General features: G+C 39.8%; 1 protein-coding gene across 35 annotated transcripts in view; it reads right to left on the bottom strand.

The window, feature by feature from the left end:
* Pcm1 (pericentriolar material 1) overlaps positions 1-16696 on the bottom strand; it is a 97026-nt gene extending 80330 nt beyond the window's left edge. For 14 of the 35 annotated variants that reach the window (XM_075986583.1, XM_075986585.1, XM_075986587.1 and 11 more), the window contains exons 1-3: positions 16337-16685; positions 2557-2672; positions 579-824 (exon numbers count right to left, since the gene is read on the bottom strand). In XM_075986583.1, the coding sequence (XP_075842698.1) occupies positions 579-824; positions 2557-2652 (342 nt within the window). In that variant the 5' untranslated portion in view covers positions 2653-2672; positions 16337-16685. Of the gene's footprint in view, positions 1-578; positions 825-2556; positions 2673-13538; positions 13559-16336 lie in introns of those variants that run through there. The other 21 variants (XM_075986590.1, XM_075986598.1, XM_075986604.1 and 18 more) reach the window with 6 other exon arrangements.
* Between the last annotated feature and the right edge of the window lie 1344 nt (positions 16697-18040).

Raw genomic sequence — 18040 nt, 5'->3', positions numbered from 1 at the left:
GTCTCCAACAACAACACACACACAATCAGTTTACTACCTAGCAATGTACATATGGCACATTTACATAATACCTGGTCATTTACACCATCACTGCCATATTAGACTTGAACCTACTTTTCTGCATGTTTGGAAACCTCTGCAAAATTCAGATATGACAATAAAATACCGGTAAAAATACCAGCCAAGAGTTTATTATCAATTCTACTTGCCTTTAGATCTAAACTTTATTTTGGTGATTATAAGTCAGTTTTATTCTAAACTTTAGATAACCAAGCACATTCACAGTTATCCAATAAATGTACTAAACTTAGTAGCAATATCCAGTCAGCAACATCTACTCTGATAATGAAGTATCTTAAGCTAGCTATTAGAATAGTAATAGCCCAAAAAGACTTTTGGCAAGTGTAAAAATACAACTTTGCTTCTATCCAAAGACAGTACTATCATCAGTATTTAAAACTCTCTCCACACATACAGAAACTTTTAATCTTACCAATCATTTATTCTTAAAACATACTACTTATTCCATTTCAAGTATTTCCCATGGTTACAACTTATTTTGAAAATAATTTACAAACCTGATCTAAATCACTGAAGTTTATCCGCTGTTTAAGTTTCTCTAGTTCTGCCTGCTCTGGAACAGACATCTGAGTCATATATCTACTGTGTGGAAACGTATGTGGAATCTTTGTTCTTCGCCTTCCAACTCCTGGTGATGACTCCGGAGAAATATCATTAGTTACCCTCTTATCACTTGCTACACCAAACTTTTTCTTATTCTTTTCTGATGATCTATTGGCTTTCTTCTGTTGGCCACCCCACTCCTTTAAAAAAGTAAAATCAAAAGTTAATCTGACCTATATCACACCAAGAAAATAATTTGGTATGCTCAAAAAACGAAAACAACTTTGATCTGGATATTAAAACACGAAGACATTTTTCACATACAAATACTCTCTTTAGAGGTGTTTATTTCTGTCAACCCATTTTCTCATTATTATATCTATCCTAATATTACAGCTTAGCCTTTAAAAAGTTTATTACCACCTATTATAGATAACAAATATTAAACTCCAAATCCCAACCCGCAAAACAATTTATTTTTTTATATTTATTCTGATTGCCACAAACTATTTTTATTTACTTTTTTTATTTTTTTCCGAATATTTACATAGAGCAAGCTGTTCTCGAACTCAGGACCTTGGGAACAGCAGTCTTAGCCTCTCAGCCACCTCTGTGGCTGCCCGCAAATCAATTTAAATATTTTCAATCGTTCCTTTTTTGTTTGAGATAAAGTCTTCTCCTAGTTCAAAATGACCTTGAACTCACCATACAATCCAGGTCAGCCTTGAAATCCTGATTCTCCTACTTCAGTCTGTCAAGTTCTATAAGACTACAGAGATATTCAAAAGCAATTCTAAAAACTATTCTTTCTAGCCATCTGTTATGATACATATCTATCATCTCAACACTCAAGAAGCTGATACAAGAAGCTGGAGAGTTCAAAAGAATTAAAAATCAGCTTCAGCTATGTAGTGAAACTTTGTCTCAAAAAGGTAAAAAATTGTTTTTTTCTAAATTAAGTAGTGAAATAAATACATCTTTATTGTATCCTCCTTTAGATTACAATCCATTTGTATAACAAAAGGAAGATATATATACATGGTTTTGGTTTCTTAATCTTTAAAATAAGCTACCTTAAAAATAAGATTAAAAATATTATCTTGAGTATTTAGAACAATGCCTAGTATTTGATAAGCATTAATATAACTATTATTGTTCTCATTAGTATTTTATGGGCAAAAAAATCTATTACATATTATCCAATACAGAATGAAATGTTATTTTAACTAGAAAATACTTTTACTCATATCAACGTAACCTAATTCATTCAATAGGAACAACTATACATTCCTACATTATCTTTCCACATTGGAAGACTCTTACTTACCACTATAAAACCATTCAGTAAACTGTCCTCATGTATAAGAAATTTTGCCTCTCTAAGAACTGTTTCTCCATCCCATTCCATGTATGGGTATTCCTGTGAACCTTTTATACTAGTTAGCCCATCCTTTCAGGCCCAGACGAATAAAAAAGAAATTTGTATCATAACTTTAAATTGGTCAGGATATAACTTCTTCCATGACTGAAAACCTTCAAAAAGGCAGCCTCAGTATTTAACAAAACCAGAGAAAGAGAAAAGGCAGATCTGGAAGGGAAAGCTAGGTTAGGCAGGGGTTCTGAGAAGACAGGCAGAGTAGTGAAAAGCGATATTTGACAACTTGTAGTCTTTTCCATTTCCTAAAACTGAACTATATCCCTTCAACTTGGCTTCACAAAGCACTTTACCTCTTTATAATGAATGGCTAGTTTTAGTTTAAGCCAACTCATGCTTTCTATGAACTAAAACTAAAGTGACTTCAACCAATAATAAGCAGCACAGAGTCCCTTCGTATATTTGCCTGCAGTTTTTGTAGTTTCGGTGAAAACAACTGATGGGAAAAATCTAACATTAGTAGTCAGCAATATACCATCTTCAGTAAGATATCATACCATATTGTTGAGTCGGTCATCCACACTCTCATTGCTCCAATTTGGTAAGTCCTGATCATGCATGACTTCTTCAAAAGGACCTCCTCCTGTGGCCATGTTGGCTTTAATAATTAACTCTGCAAAATAAGTAAAAACTAATCTTTTTAACACATAAAGATAAACTTTATTTTTAAATTTATTTATATTTATATTGTGTGTGTGTGCATGTTTTTGCATGTAAGTACAAAGATCAGAGGACAACTTTCTGGAGTCAGTTCTCTCCTTCTACCGTGTGATCTGGGGATGAAACTTAGTCATTAGGTTTGAACAGGCATTTTCATATGCTAAACTATCTTGCTGGCCCAAACTTCAGATTTAAATCATTCCATCAAATTTAGTAATATAAAGGAATCACTGAAACATGAATTTCAAGAACAATGTCAACCACATGCCACAGATAAACTGATTTCTCTCCTATACATATTAACGTGAGTTAAGCAGCAACATGTCTGTAATCTCAATACTAGGAGGTAGAAGAATCACATGGTCAAGACCAGTCTGAGCTAAGTAAGAGCTTTAAGATCTTGCTTCAAATAAAAAAGGACAGTGCACTAAATATTTTTCAGAGTGCCTATTGCTTCATACTGCTATATTAATCTTCTGAAAGTCTACCAAACTCATAAATCCTCCCCGCAGAGGTTTTTGGTATTTGATTTTTTTTTTTTTTTGGTGGTGTTGTTTTGGGGTTTTGAACTCCATCCATCCATCCATCCATCCATCCATCCATCCATCCATCCATCCATCCATCCGTTTATTATGGGTGGTAGTGCATGCCACAATGCAGATATGGAGACCAAAACAACCTGTAGAAATCAATCTTTCCTCCTACATGGAACTTGAGGACTGAATTTCAGTTGTCAGGCTTTGTGAAAAGCATCTCTATCTGATAACCTAGGCCCTGTTTTATTTTTTGAGACCAGTCTTACTATGTAGCCAGGCTGGCTTTGTCTTAGCCTCCCAAGTGCTAGAATCAGAGGTATGGACCAACAAACCATGAAGATACCCCATAAAGGTTTTTCTTGTGGACATGAAAATAGTACTGAATAAGCCGGGCGATGGTGGCGCATGCCTTTAATCCCAGCACTGGGGAGGCAGAGGCAGGCGGATCTCTGTGAGTTCGAGACCAGCCTGGTTTACAGAGCTAATTCCAGGACAGGCTCCAAAGCCACAGAGAAACCCTGTCTCGAAAAACCAAAAAAGAAAAAAAAAGAAAATGGTACTGAATATTAATTATGTCTGGGTCAGAGAGGAGAAACAGAAGCAACAGAGTTGGAACAAAAGCACAGGGTCAGAAGTAGAAATGACCATGAGAAAAGGTTTCCAAATGCTCATGAACAAGATTCTGGATTTTCACTAGCTATCAGATTATCATGTTGAAAGGGTGGCAGAAAAAGGTAGGAAAAAAAATCAAGATAACTTTATTTAATATGGAAAAGTCACTAACTACAAACAAAAAAAATAAACTTTTAATAGTCAGGTAATTTTACCAGAATCATTCAGTTAAAGAGCAAAAATTATAAATTCAATTTGCTCTGACTCTAAGACCCTAAATCATTCCATTTAATAATATCAAATATCATCATCCATGGTAAAACAGGATTTATCTCACAGATATTTTAATGTTATAATATCTGTTAGAATAATATATTAACAATTATGCAGCATATTAAAATTTTATCTAAAGATATAAAGTAGCATAAAATTCCACACAATATTAACTTGAAAAATCTTAAAACTCATATCAAAACAAAACAATACTTGCTTACAGTTACATATATATTTATTCTGGGTTTCTTGTTTGGGGGGATGATCTGTCTTTTTGGTACTGAACAGGGAACCTGAGGCCTTACACATGGTAGGCAAGTGCTCTATCACATCTATATGACATACCATTTAACAATTCTCTGAAACATTAGAAAGAAGCATATCTTATTCTATTTTACACATATATAGGTGTACTGTGTGTGTGTGCATGTGTGTATGTGTGTTCTTATGTGGGAGGGTATATGTAGAGACTGGAAGACAATTTCAGGTGTCATCTTCAGTAACAGCATCCTTGGACACAGGGTCTCTCGTTAGCCAATTCACCAATTAGGTTAGACTGGCTAATAACCAGCATTGTCACACAAGTTTTAGGGACCACACTCAAGTCCTTGCACATTTAATGTAAGCATTTAGTGAGCCACCTCCTCAGCTCAAAAAAACATACTCGTCAACATTATTAAGACATGGAGAGCAATCTTATTAAAATCAGAATGCCACATATCTGTTACTTGGCACTATTCAATATTCTATCAAGCAGAAAAAAAAAAGAAACACAAGGAATAATAGGGAAAAGAAAGAAGGTGGTATTCTTAAACAATATGCACTAAAAAAATTACAGAACTTCAACATATCACGGAGGTGGTTTGAATATACATGGTCCCTTTAGACTCATGTGTTTAAATACTTGGCCTATAGGGAGTGGCATTATTAGGAGGTATGACCTTGTTGGAGGAAGTGTGTCACTGTGGAGATAGGCTTTGAAGCTCAAGCTATGCCCATTGACGTTTCATTTCCTGTTGCCTTCAGATCAAGACGTAGAACTCTCAGATCCTTCTACAGCACCATGTCTGATGCAAGCTGCTATGCTCCACACCATGACAATAATGGATTAAACCTCTGAAACTGTAAGTCAGCACCAATTAAATGTTTTTCTTTATAAGAGTTACCGTGGTAATGGTGTCTCTTTCACAGTAATAGAAACCCTAACTAGGACAATCACCAATAACAACTTTAAAAGAAGAGGGAAAATGATGCACTTAATGACAAAATATATAATGAAGACTGGCACTTAATTCTATGGAGGAGAAATACAGTAACCTCTACTCTTTTCTCTGATTCATATATTTTAACATTTACACCATTTTATTTGTTTAGGTTTTTTGAGACGGGGTTTTTCTGCAGCTTTGGACCCTGTCCTGGAATGAGCTCCTGTAGACCAGCCTGGCCCCGAGCTCAAAGAGATCCACCTGCCTCTGCCTCCCGAGTGCTGGGATTAAAAATGTGTGCCACCACTGCTCAGCTTCATTTAGATCATTTTGTATTAGAAATATTCTTAACTTTTAAAATAATATCCACAGACAGGTATGTTCAGTTCAGTGAACATAAAAGTTACTTAATATACTCTAGATGCAATGGTATAACTTGAATTAATAAGGAATAGGAGCTCAAAAAAATAGGCAATAGAAGTAGGCCTGCATTTAAAAGCACTAAAAGCAAATTATTTCAAGAGGAAAAAATGGGACTGAGAAGATGGCTCAGCGGGTTAAGTACTTAACACACAAATCTAACAATTTGAGTTCAAATCCCCAGAATCCTGGCAAAAGCTGAATGCAGTCGTATCAACATCTATATTCCCATCATGATCCTATGAAAGAGATGGAGACAGGATAATCCCTGGAAATTTATGGTCAGCAGCAGTGACCAATAAGAAAGACTCAACCTCAAACAAGGTGGAAGATGAGAATCAACGCCCTATTACTCCATGTTCCTGACACAAAGGTGGTTTTTAAATGGAGTATGCTGTGCTTTTTAAGTAAAGTAATAACTTTAATATAAAATAGGAATATTTTTGGCAAGAAGCTGGCCTTGGTAACCCATACCTGTAATCCCAGTACTAAGAAGGATAATTCAATGAAAGACTTCAGAGAAAACCTATCTCAAAACAAAAACAAAACACCAAAAATAAGACTGGTGATATAACTCAGTAGTATAGAGTTTGCTTAGCAAGTGCAAGACCCTGAATTTGTTCCCAAAACTGTGAAACTAAAAATGTATTTGAAGAGAAAAATGTTTACATTCTAAGTTTATATTAAATTTTGAACTAAAACAGCTTGTTCTAAATATGTATTTATGCATTAATGACTTTAAAGATTAAAACTATATAGTTTGGAGAAAGTATCAAATATTTTTTAAAAAAATCTCTTCTCAATGGCTAATAAAGTTTTGTCTACTAGACCAGTGAGATGGTTCAGGTCATTCATTCAGTCTCCTTTCCTCACTGAGTCAATCCAGCAGACTCAGTACTGGTGTAGGGCTGTTGTAGCTTTGCTGAACCTGATAGTGAGTGGGTCAGTATCTTTAAGATGTAGCAGAGGTACAGGCAAATATGTATGACTTAGGTAGGCATGCAAATAAGATTCAAAGCAATTAAGAGGGGAATAAGAAAATAACAACAGAGGGTATTATTGTGGATGAAAGCATATGTGTGAGATTTGTGTCTTGAATTTCTAGGAGGTTAAAAAGACTAGAGGACAGCCAAATGCGTACTAGTGAGGTTTTGGAAGGCTTCGGGCCTAAACAATTTACCAAAGGAATGGAAGAAGGGCAGGTGAGTTCCATTGTTCCCACAGCTATAAAGTGATCTACTAGGGTGAAAACTACTCTAACAGTGCCCCTAACAGATGGCCAAAGCTGCCTATAGATGAGAACTATCCAAGAAGATTCAAGAGAACAATGGATTGTAGAATACTGGGGCTCTAATACAAGTTGTGGCCAGGCTGCCTTGGTTCCTAGCAGTCCCTACGGATACCAGGTCAATACCACCTATAGATGGATATGGAGCGTGGTGTAATAGGATTGAGATGGGCAATATCTCCCCAGAATACGCTGTGCACATTTCTCCTGAGATTAGAATATTTGCGTGATGGATGTTAAGACCCTACAACTCAAAATAGCACATTCTAGATCAGAATATGAAAAACTCAAATTAGTAATGAGCTCAGCTATGGCTCTTTTTGTGGCCAGGTGTGGCTAATGGAGCGGAAATATGGTGGCTGCAGAACTGTCCCAGAGTGTCAGATCTGGAAAGCCCAACACAGAATAGGCCTGAAATCATCGCACCTTGCTACTCTCAACTTCCCTTTGCTCAAGAGGTGGGGAGGTGGAACAATTTACTGAAAATGGTTGCAGAGCATAGACCTAAAGGGCTTCCTATCCACACAGCTGTATCCAACAATGCCCTTTTAAGGAACAATTGATACAAACAGCATCTTTTTGAGTTGCATTGAACCTTACTGACTGTATCTCCTTAGATACTGTATCTCTGATGCAGGTGCTGAATCCCAAGACCAACTAGCACATGCCTAGAACAGACAATGGTGGTCCTGCAGAGATCCTATCTAGGTGCTATTAAAAGGTCTTAATTAAATAATTCTAACCTGAGTACCTTCCAGATTTAGAAAAGCATCTGAAAATTCAAAAACCTAACTACAGGCACAAGGATGGGAAAATATACACATAAGGTACAGAGGCCAGGCACTCTTGGGAGTTTTATGGTTGGATAAGGCATAAATGATAGTGCTTACAATGGTGGAGAAAAGTCCTACAACAGCCTGTGCCGATGTAAGCAAAAACATCAGTTAAGGAGCTACTACCAGAAGCCACAAGACTACTAATAATACCAATACCATGGGCAAGTTACCTCTCTATGAGGTACAATGCGATCTATTGCCACTGATACTGGTTGTGAGACATAACTGGGTGTTAAGACCCTACAACTTAAGACAGCACATTCTGGATCAGAATATGGAGAAATCAAGTTAGGAGTGAGCTCCCTCCTTGCTGAACAGCATTCTTAGTGCCAAAAACCATTATGAAGGCTGGGGCTGGGAATTGTTGTCTACATCCTATTTAGATATGGTCACAAGAGTATTTAACACCATATGCATGCCAACAAAGATGTACCCATTGGTATAAGTGCCAAGACTTTGGTGAAGTATAAACACTTGTTTTTTAGTAAGATTTAAGACTTAACTCCAGAAAAGGGGAGTAAACTTTAAATTTGATACTGTAAAACCAACATGTGTAGCTAAGGAAGTCATAGACCCCAATAGGAAAGGTATGGCAAGCTATGTATATGATACAACTTTCAAAATTCTCCCCGTCAAAATTCTTTTCAACATTTATGTTTATGCCCATAAACGTTACAGTTACATTTATGCCCATAAACTATTGCTGCTGTCAACCTTGCTTGGCAGGGGAAGTTTATTTTGCTTTGAACAGCAGCTACAGAAGAGATTCATAAGCAGTCTAAGTACTGAGAACAAGTCACTGTTGCTGTAACAAAGAGGTCCAGTATTCACCTCTAAGTGGGAGAAAATAATCATACATCTGTGTGACTCTCCCCCTACCCACCCACACACTGCGCATCATACAGCTGTTGTCATCTTGAAATCAGAGCATGAAACCCACGCAACACTGGGACCACCCTCAGGGAAAGAAAGGCTCCTGAGGCACACATGGCTACTCCACTCTCCTAAGAATATATAACACTTAACAATATTTGGGAGAAAAGAGACTGTTCTTCATTGGTGTACCTACAAGCAACCCTAAATTAAATTTGCTAGTTCAGCAAGATGAACTAGAATGGAATAATTTCTCTGATCTGTCCCTGCTCTATTACTAGGGTGAATTAGGTTCCCTAGAAAAAGTCATCAACAATATTTAATAACCTTAAATTTTAAATTTGTTTAAAGGGCACACTAATATAGAAGTAAATTAGCATAAAGCTAGAGCTGGTTATGGTGACTCGTGCCTGTAACTCTTCACACTTGTGAGATGGAGGAAGGAGGCTATAGCAAGCTCAATGCCAGCCTGAGCTATAGGAGAGATCCTGCCACAACCAAAAAAGAAATACAGAAAGCTGTAGCTGGGGAGATGGCTCAGTGGTTAAGAGCATATACTGCTCCTGCACAGGATCTGAGTTCCATTTTCAGCACCCATATCAAGTGGCTCACAACCACCTGTAACTCCAACTATAGGCAATTTGCCACCCTCTTCTGGCCTTCATGGGTACCTGCACTCACATGCACCTAAAAGACTATGCACACGCAAGTGCGCGCATGCGCGCGCGCACACACACACACACACACACACACACAGAGACAGAGACAGAAAAACAGACATGCAGGCAGGCATAACTGAAAATAAAACTATAAAAATAAAAAAGTGTAAAGCTAAATAAATACATGTGAGTCAATTCTCAAATTAACATTCAGTAAATTTCTTAAAGGAACTAGTATCTCTCCTGTGAAATAGGAGGGCTGGGGAGTCAGCTCAGTTGGTAAAGCACTTGATAAAAAATAAGGATCTGAGTTCAAATCCCCAACACTCACATCAACAGCTGACCACAATGGTATGTATGTACCTATAATCTTGAGCCTGAGGGGAGAAGCACAAACAGAAAATTCCCTGGGTCTTGCACTACCAAGACAAAATTAAACAAAAACAATATACCCACAGAAGATCTTTTCTATTGCCCTTTCAATTAAAGACTTAAAAAAATAAAAATTCAATAAATGGAGTTGATGAGGTGGCTCTGAGCAGTTACAGGTACTTGCCACCAAGTCTAACATTTGAGTTTGATTCCTGAACACTATAATGCAGCAAAGAACTGACTCTACAAGGTGTCCTCTGACTTCCATCTATGTGCCCAAATGCACACACAATAAATAAATGTATTTAAAAGTTTTAAAAACTGAGCAAATTTCTAAAACTCAGGATATCTTTTTCAAAATGGAAAAACAAAAACATAACTCCAAAGATTTAGTGGAAGATAAGACAAATACTGAAATTAACAACAAAATGTAGCGTTCAATTTGAATTGTCAAGAAGTTTCAACAATGTGAGGCAAATGCAGGAAAATCATTGGAAATTTGAGGCAAGCCAGGGGTACACAGAGAGACCTTATGTAAAAAAGGGGAAAGGCACTTAACCTCACAATGTAGCTTACTAACTGAACTTGTTAATGTATTAAGTCTTTTACCATATAGCTAATTATGGTGTACATTTCTTCTTTTTATTGCAGCAATTTAAAAAAAGTTTATCTTAATGTTGTCTGAGTTAGGGTTTCTATGGCTGTGAAAAGACACCATGACCACAGCTGTTGTGAGATTTGTACACTGTGTGAAGGGGTATTGTTGTGACTGGTGTAATAAAAAGCTAAACAGCTAGAAAGGTTAGGCAGGATTTCTGGGGACAGAGAAGACTCTGGGAAGAAGGTTGGAATCGCCAGTCACATAGAGAGGAAACAGGAGGTGCAAAATGGAAGATAGGCCATGTGATAGAATAGATTAATATAAATGGGCTAATTTAAGCTATATGAGCTAGTTAAGAACAAGCCTACACTATAGGCCAAGCTTTTATAATTAATAATAAATCTCCCTGTCATAATTTGTAAGCTTGACAGTCCAAAGAAAAATCTATTACACACAAACTCTTATAAAGGAAAACATTTAATTGGAGTGCTTACAGTTTCAGAGTTTTAGTCCTTTATCATCATGGCAGGACAAGGCAGCATGCAGGTAGACATGGTACTAGTGAGGAGCTTAAGAGTTCTACATCTTGATCCACAGGCAACAGGAAGTAAACTGTGACATGGCCATAGCTTGAGCATAGAAGACCTCAAAGCCTACCCCCACATACTTCCTCCAACAAGGCCACATCTAATCCAAGAAAGCCATACTCCCTATAGTGCTAATCCCTTTGGGGACATTCTTTTTCAAACCATTATATAGGTGTTTTGCCTGCATATATGTCTATATGTGCCATGTGTATCTCTGATACCCTCATCCATGGTTACCAGCTCCTATCAGACCCTTCCAACAGATTACAAACCAACTACCTACCTACACATCTTCCCATCGGTTCCAAAACATTCCTCTTCTGTGTCAATAAAATCTAAAATCAGTCTTAAAGCACCAATTCCTATCAAATCCCTTCTAAATAATGATGTTCCTTTTCCACTCTTCTGGCTAACTCAGAAAACATAACTATTTGCCGACTATTTTTATTAACTAATACTCAGCTTTTCCTCTTTTAAAAGGTATACATTAAAAACACTACTCTCTACCTTGTTCATCATGTACTATCCCACCCTCGATAACAGTGACTCCTAGTTTTGCTCACCATTCCCTGCTGTGGTGATCTGAATACAATTGATCCCATAACCTCACAGGGAGTGGCACTATTAGGAGGTGCGGCTTTGTTGGAGTGGGTATGGCCTTGTTGGAGGAAGTGTGTTATTGCAAGATTGGGTTTTGAGGTTCCTATGCTCAAGATACCGCGAGTGTCTCAGTCGACTTCCTGTTACCTGCAAGATGTAGGACTCTTCAGCTTCAGCACCATATCTACCTGCAGGCCATCACGCTTCCCATCATGATGATAATGAACCTCTGAAACTGTAAGCCACCACCTCAATTAAATGCTTTCCGTGGTCATGGTGTCTCTTCACAGCAATAAAAACCTTAAGACACCTGCTTTTATGAACTGTGGGTATATATAATTTCTCTAAATGTTAGTCTCGATTCCAAAGCCCATTTTATCTTCCTCATTCCAATACGTTTTTCACTCTGGTAATTTGTTCAAGATAAGGAACTTAAATTTCCTCTCTGATCCTACTTCTTGCATTCCACTATGTCACGGCATAATTTTGCTGAACCTATTCTTGATTCTGAATACTTCAGTCCCCTGTCTATTTTCTTCTTACCTTTTTAATCTTTTGCACTCTTACTCACAAACCATGAAATTATTATAAAAATGTCTTGCTAGCATTTCCTACCTATTTGCTCCTTCTGCTAACTCTAGGAAAGCAATTACCTGCTTTGTTTCTACACACACCCTGTCAAAGTGGTATTGAGTTTGGTTTGACTTTGACTTTGTTAAGGCATATATACGATATGATATTGATACACCATCATGGGGTAATGCATCTTGTCTATTTTACTCACTGCCTTATCCCCAAACGTTTGTCATTACACAATACATTAGAAGCACTCAAATTTATAAAATCAATGTATTATTATTATGCATTGCCTGTCAACTTGAAATCAAATTCCCTAATATGACTATTCCTTTCTGGTTTTTCCACCACAGCTGATATCTGCTTCTTACCAATCGAATAAATTTCACTGAGAAATTCCCAAGTGAATTCAGTCAATTACCCTGTATTTTCATTCCTCATATCCATCTTCCCTCATTTTTTCTTTTAGTAAAAGTATTTTATAATAATTATCATTCTTTTTATCTCACAAAATGTCAACTACAATGCAGTCATTTAGCAGTAAACTCTCACATTTGACTTTTCCTAACTTTCTATTCTATTTTGTTATGATCTTCCAGCATAAAAACAAAACACTGAGAACTGTCAGCTGAGACATAAATCAACTACCGGTCTGTAGTTCTGCATATCAGTCTCATTTCTGTTCCTCATAAGGGAGTTTGAATATTTGTTTGCTTTCATAGAAAGCAAGAACAAATTAAACAATTTTTAAAATAGGCTATTTTAGCAGGTCATGGTAGTTCACATCTATAATCCTAACCCTTGGGAGGTGGAAGCAAGTAAATCAACAGTTCAAGGACATCCTCAACGACACCAGCCAAGGGTACAGAGATGCAGTTTCAAGCACAAAAAGAGAACAGGGGCTAGAGAGATAGCTCAGAGGTTAAGGGTACTTGTTGCTCATTAGAGGGCCCATGTTTGAGTCTCAGTGCCCACACTGTCCTCACAATTATCTGTAACTTAAGTCCCAGGGAATCTGACACCCTCTCTGACTTCTGCTGGCACCAGGCACACAAATAGTGCAAAGACATACATTAAGACAAAACACTCACACATAAAATTGTAAAATAAATGAATCTTTTAAAAAAGTTTCTTGAATTTTTTACATATGTTTGTGGAGGTTTGGGTTTTTGTTTTTTTGAGAAAGGGTGTTGTGGGAGCTACGGGCTGTGTCCTGCCACCCAGCTCCCGCCACTGGCTAACTTTACCCGAAATAACAACACACAAATTGTATTCTTTTAAACACTGCTTGGCCCATTATATCTAGCCTCTTCTCAGCTAACTCTCGCACCTGGACTAGCCCATTTCTAATAATGTGTGTAGCACCCCAAGGTCCGCTTACTGGGAAGATTCTAGCCTACGTCCATCCTGGGTCAGAGCTTCATCGTGTCTGCCAGAGAGAGGAGAGGAAATGGCGTCTGTCTGAGGCATCTTACCTCACTTCCTCTTCCTCCCAGCATTCTGTTCTGTTTACTCCACCCACCTATGTTCTAACCTATCAGGGCCAAGCAGTTTCTTTTTTAATTAACCAATGACCTTCCTCCATCAAAAGGGTCTGACTGTATAGGGTAGAATAGACTTGAACTTCTGACCCTCCTGTCTCACCTACCCAATTCCTGGGATTAGAGGTGTATAGCACTTGCCCGGTTTTTATTAAAAATACATGGGAGAAACAAACTCAGATTCTTTCTGCAGATATATACATATATTTTTTTTAAAAGACCAATTACTTCTAAAACACTTTAGTCAAAATTCCTTCTAGTTTTCATCCTTTAGTGATTATATTTCCTTTCTAAACAGCATTCCACATTTCCCAGGCTGGCCTCAAATCTGGCTATGTAGCTTTCAGTATGGCCTTGAACCTTCAGTCTCTGCTTCCCTAATGCCAGGATTATAAGCATTCATCACCATTCCTGTTTATTTGGTGTTGGAGAACAAACCTAGGGCAATAATAGCATATGCTAGGCAAGTACTCTATCAATTAAGCTAATCCCCAGTCCTAGCCATTTATCCTCTACACAGACCTTTTTTGAGACAGAGCTTCTCTGTAGCTTTGGAACTAGCTCTAGTAGACCAGGCTGGCCTTGAACTCACAGAAATCCACCTGCTTCTGCCTCCTGAGTGATGGGATTAAAGGCATGCGCCACCACCACTTGGCTCAATTTCTTTTAACTGAATTTATATTCCCCCAGCACTAACTTACGGAGCAAGGCACTGTGCCCAGAACTAATGTTCAAAGTAATTTTAGATAACTAAACCAATGTCTGTCAATTGTGGGCATAAAAAGCAGAAGAGACTGTGAAAAAAAGATAAAGCCAACCAAGAAATTCAAAAGACCATAACTTGAGAAGAAATGGACTTGAGAAGAGGGTCTACCCAAATACTTGTCATACTACAAATACAAACTCAAATGATCTTGAAAAAATTCTGTCAAAACAAAGGAATCTCAGAAAGTACTGTATAATATTTTATCTTAGCTACTAGGAATTGCACGACTGTTTTCTAACGAAGGAAGAATACTCCACAACAGCATGTCAAAGGGAAGAGGGAGAACAGAGACCTTCAATCCTGCACCAGTTTCTAGACTGCAAGCCCCAGCATTAAGTGTTCCCAACTTTAATACAAAGGAAACATACCAACGTGTCAAGTAAACTGTTTAGAAACAAAATTTTCAGAAATACCTTTCTGTTCCACAGTTCCAAGCACTTAGGGTTAGGAACTGCTTATTAGAAAAAAAGAATCACCAGTAAATTCTTACACTTTTAACAGAAAACAAACACTAATATTTCAGATAACCAAGTGTAATCTTTAACACTCTTTAAACTCAAATTTATCTTCTCATAGACATTTAGGTACCCCAACTCTCTTAAGATCCTTCCACACAAGGTGTAACATCCACTTTGGAATATAATGAAAAAAAGCCTCATTACCATTTAAAAACCCACGAAGAAGTTTACTCTCCTAAGTCGTTAACTCCCCGTTACTCAAACCATTCAAGAACTTGTTACTCTATAATCTTTTTAGAAAGTCTCATAAGAATAATTTTCATGACATTTACGAGGTGTACCTTCAACTTCAAAATCAGAATTGGCTTCGGCAGCCAGTGGCCCAGACCAGGAAGGTGATGGAGAAAGGCAGAAGCAGGTGCACCCCGCGGCTCTAGTAACCAGAGAACACAAGCAGAAGGCGGGGTCTGGAAAGCGGTTATGGGGCGGGGGTGGTAGGGGCACCCAGAAAGCCCGCTTCTTCTAGCGCCAAAACACGATCTGTTACCTAGTTCACACAACACTTAGCTAATAACAGCCATGGAGGAGGAGCTGCTTTGTTTCGATTGTTTTTTTTTGGGGGGGGGGGGGGAGGAGACGACAAGGCGAGCTGCACAGGAGCGGGCCGCAGATGGAAAAAAAGTTCGTTCAGGCATGCGCCCAATACCTAATACCTAGTCCCGAACAGCAGTTTCTGCAGAGCAAGAAACGCTATCTGGATCCCTCCGGGCCTCTCGGTGCCCCCGATTCTAGATTCGAAGCCATCGGCTCTGCAGGAAGGGATGGCGAAGGGGCGGTGGGAGGGGCGCGGAGAAAGGTTATTAAATTAACCTTCTCTGCGCGAGGAGCCACTAGCTGGAAGCAGGAACGCCTACCCGGGCCTTTCTGCTCCAAGAACACAAGCGACAGCAGAAAGTGCGTGGTGGACCCGGGTCGCAAACGCTCTCCACCCAGGATTCGGGCAGCGGGGGGGCGGGGGGCTCACAAGAGGAAATCTGGCGGGTGGGGTGGGAGGGGGGAGGGAGGGCGGCCACTAGGCCGCAGGCCACCAAGGCCTGCTTCTCTGAGAACGCATCACCCCAACTGCAGCCCGGCTTCCCCTCCACCCTGGAGCACCGGGGCACCGCGTGAGGGGGTCCCCGGGTCAGGCCGAGGCGACAAGACTGTGCAGGCGCCAGCGCGTCCCCAAGGCGCTCACCAGACATGGTGTCAAGTCAGGGGCTGAGAGGCGCCGATGTCACCCGAGGGGGGTGACGATCGCGTAGCCAGGGGACCCCAGAGCCGAAACGGGCAGGCGTGGCCCCAGAAGCCCGGCCCGGCGCCTCCCGGCTCTCGGGCCCGCGGTTGCCAAGGGCCGCAGACGCGCAGACATTACCTGTAAACGAAGGCGCCCCTCCTGCCGAGGGCGGAGTGGCAGCCGGCCCCCACAGGAACCGCCGCCGAGCAGCGGTTCTTCCTCGAAGACCTCGGCCGGGAGGCCCACAAGTTCCCTGACTGCCCAGAGCCCAATGGCCGCCTTCTCTACATTAGCTACTAGGCGCCAACCGCCGCAGCCACCGCCATCTTAGGACCTCATTGTGGTGGGAGAAGAGGGGCGGGGGAACTGCAGAGGGGGGCAACGCTCGGCGAGACGTGCGCCGTCTCCTCGGCAACGGCCGCGCGGGGGCGAGAACTCGCCCGGGCTGGAGCCGCACTGCGAACCCGGGGCGCGCAGGACTGGGGTCACGTGAACCCAAAAGAACGACTTGAAACTACATATCCCAGAATGCCAACTCATCCGGGTACCCGAATGTACAGAACTACAAATCCCAGCATGTCGTGCGCCTTCTAGACTCGAGGCCTGTGCCCGAGTACATTGATACTGAGTGTTTTAGTTCTTGGAGGAGCTGGGAGAATGCTTTCTGATTTTCCGTGGAGGCTTCAGCTCCAGATGGAGACTGAAGGACTAGGAAAGTCCTGGATTCCTCTCCACAATACTGCCTCGAAGGACACTGTCGGGCCTTTGCAATCTAACCACTAAATTTTAACAAAGAAATTAAACCCACAGATATTCAAGCTTGCTGCGCTCTTGTCATATCTGATTAGTCGGTGGAAGAATCATAAATATTTGCCAAGGTCATCGCCTCTTGGAACGCTGTCCCGCTTCCTTGCTGATAGAAACAGATGGTTTTTTTAAAGCAGAGTTTAATCTCGCGGCGTTTTCTCTGAACCCGTAGTCTTCGAATTCCTCTTTAATTTATATTCTTGACAGTTGTATTAAGGTTAGTAAATGAACAGATAATGATTTTAAAACAGCACAAAAATTCAGTAAGCTTGCGAGGTTTTCAATATGCCAGGCTGCAAAGTTAGAATACCTGTCAGTTTTAGTTCCGTACGATGATGTGAACAGTTTGTAATTGTGGGATGAGGTTTTTAAATTTACGGTAGGTAAGTAGGAAAGAGTAGGCTTCTGGGTTTCCAAAATAAATTGTTTTCCTCAATTACCAACAAATTGTTTACAAAACAAAAAATAGCACAGCTGTCTCAGAGCACGGTTCATAACACTAAAACTCTTCCAGCCCACTACAATGTACTACAATTTACTCCTGTGTCCAGGTTCGCTGTCAGTGGAACGATCCTTGTGCATTCATTTTATTTCCTTTTTGAGGCAATGTCTCGTGTATCCCAGGCTGGCCTCAACTCTGACTGCAGATCCTTCTGCCTCTGGAATGTGGGGTGTGCATTGCTGGAAATCAAACCCAAAGTTTCAAGCATGCTGGGCAAACTTTCTATCAACTGAGCTACCTGTCCTGTCTGTCTGGGAGTGGATATGGAACTCAGGGCTTTTCAACATGCTTGGCAAGCACTTGAAAACTGGCCTATATCTTTAGACTTCCTTTTGTTGCCTACACTGAACTTGAACTTGGTTGAACTTGGACACTGGGCTTTTTTTTTTTTTTTGAGAGTGCGTCTTGGAGGACCTAGGGGAAGGAGTGGGGATGTATGTGAATGTGAGCAAAATAAATTGCATGATACTTGCAAAAAAATTAATAAAAATACTGTATATTTTTAAAGCCTTTCCTCAAACTAAAATACCAGC

This window comes from Microtus pennsylvanicus, chromosome 9 (assembly GCF_037038515.1).
Source record: "Microtus pennsylvanicus isolate mMicPen1 chromosome 9, mMicPen1.hap1, whole genome shotgun sequence".
Classification (NCBI taxonomy): domain Eukaryota; kingdom Metazoa; phylum Chordata; class Mammalia; order Rodentia; family Cricetidae; genus Microtus; species Microtus pennsylvanicus.
The sequence above is the reverse complement of the archived record's forward strand: the minus strand, read 5'-3'. Positions and strand labels throughout refer to the sequence as shown.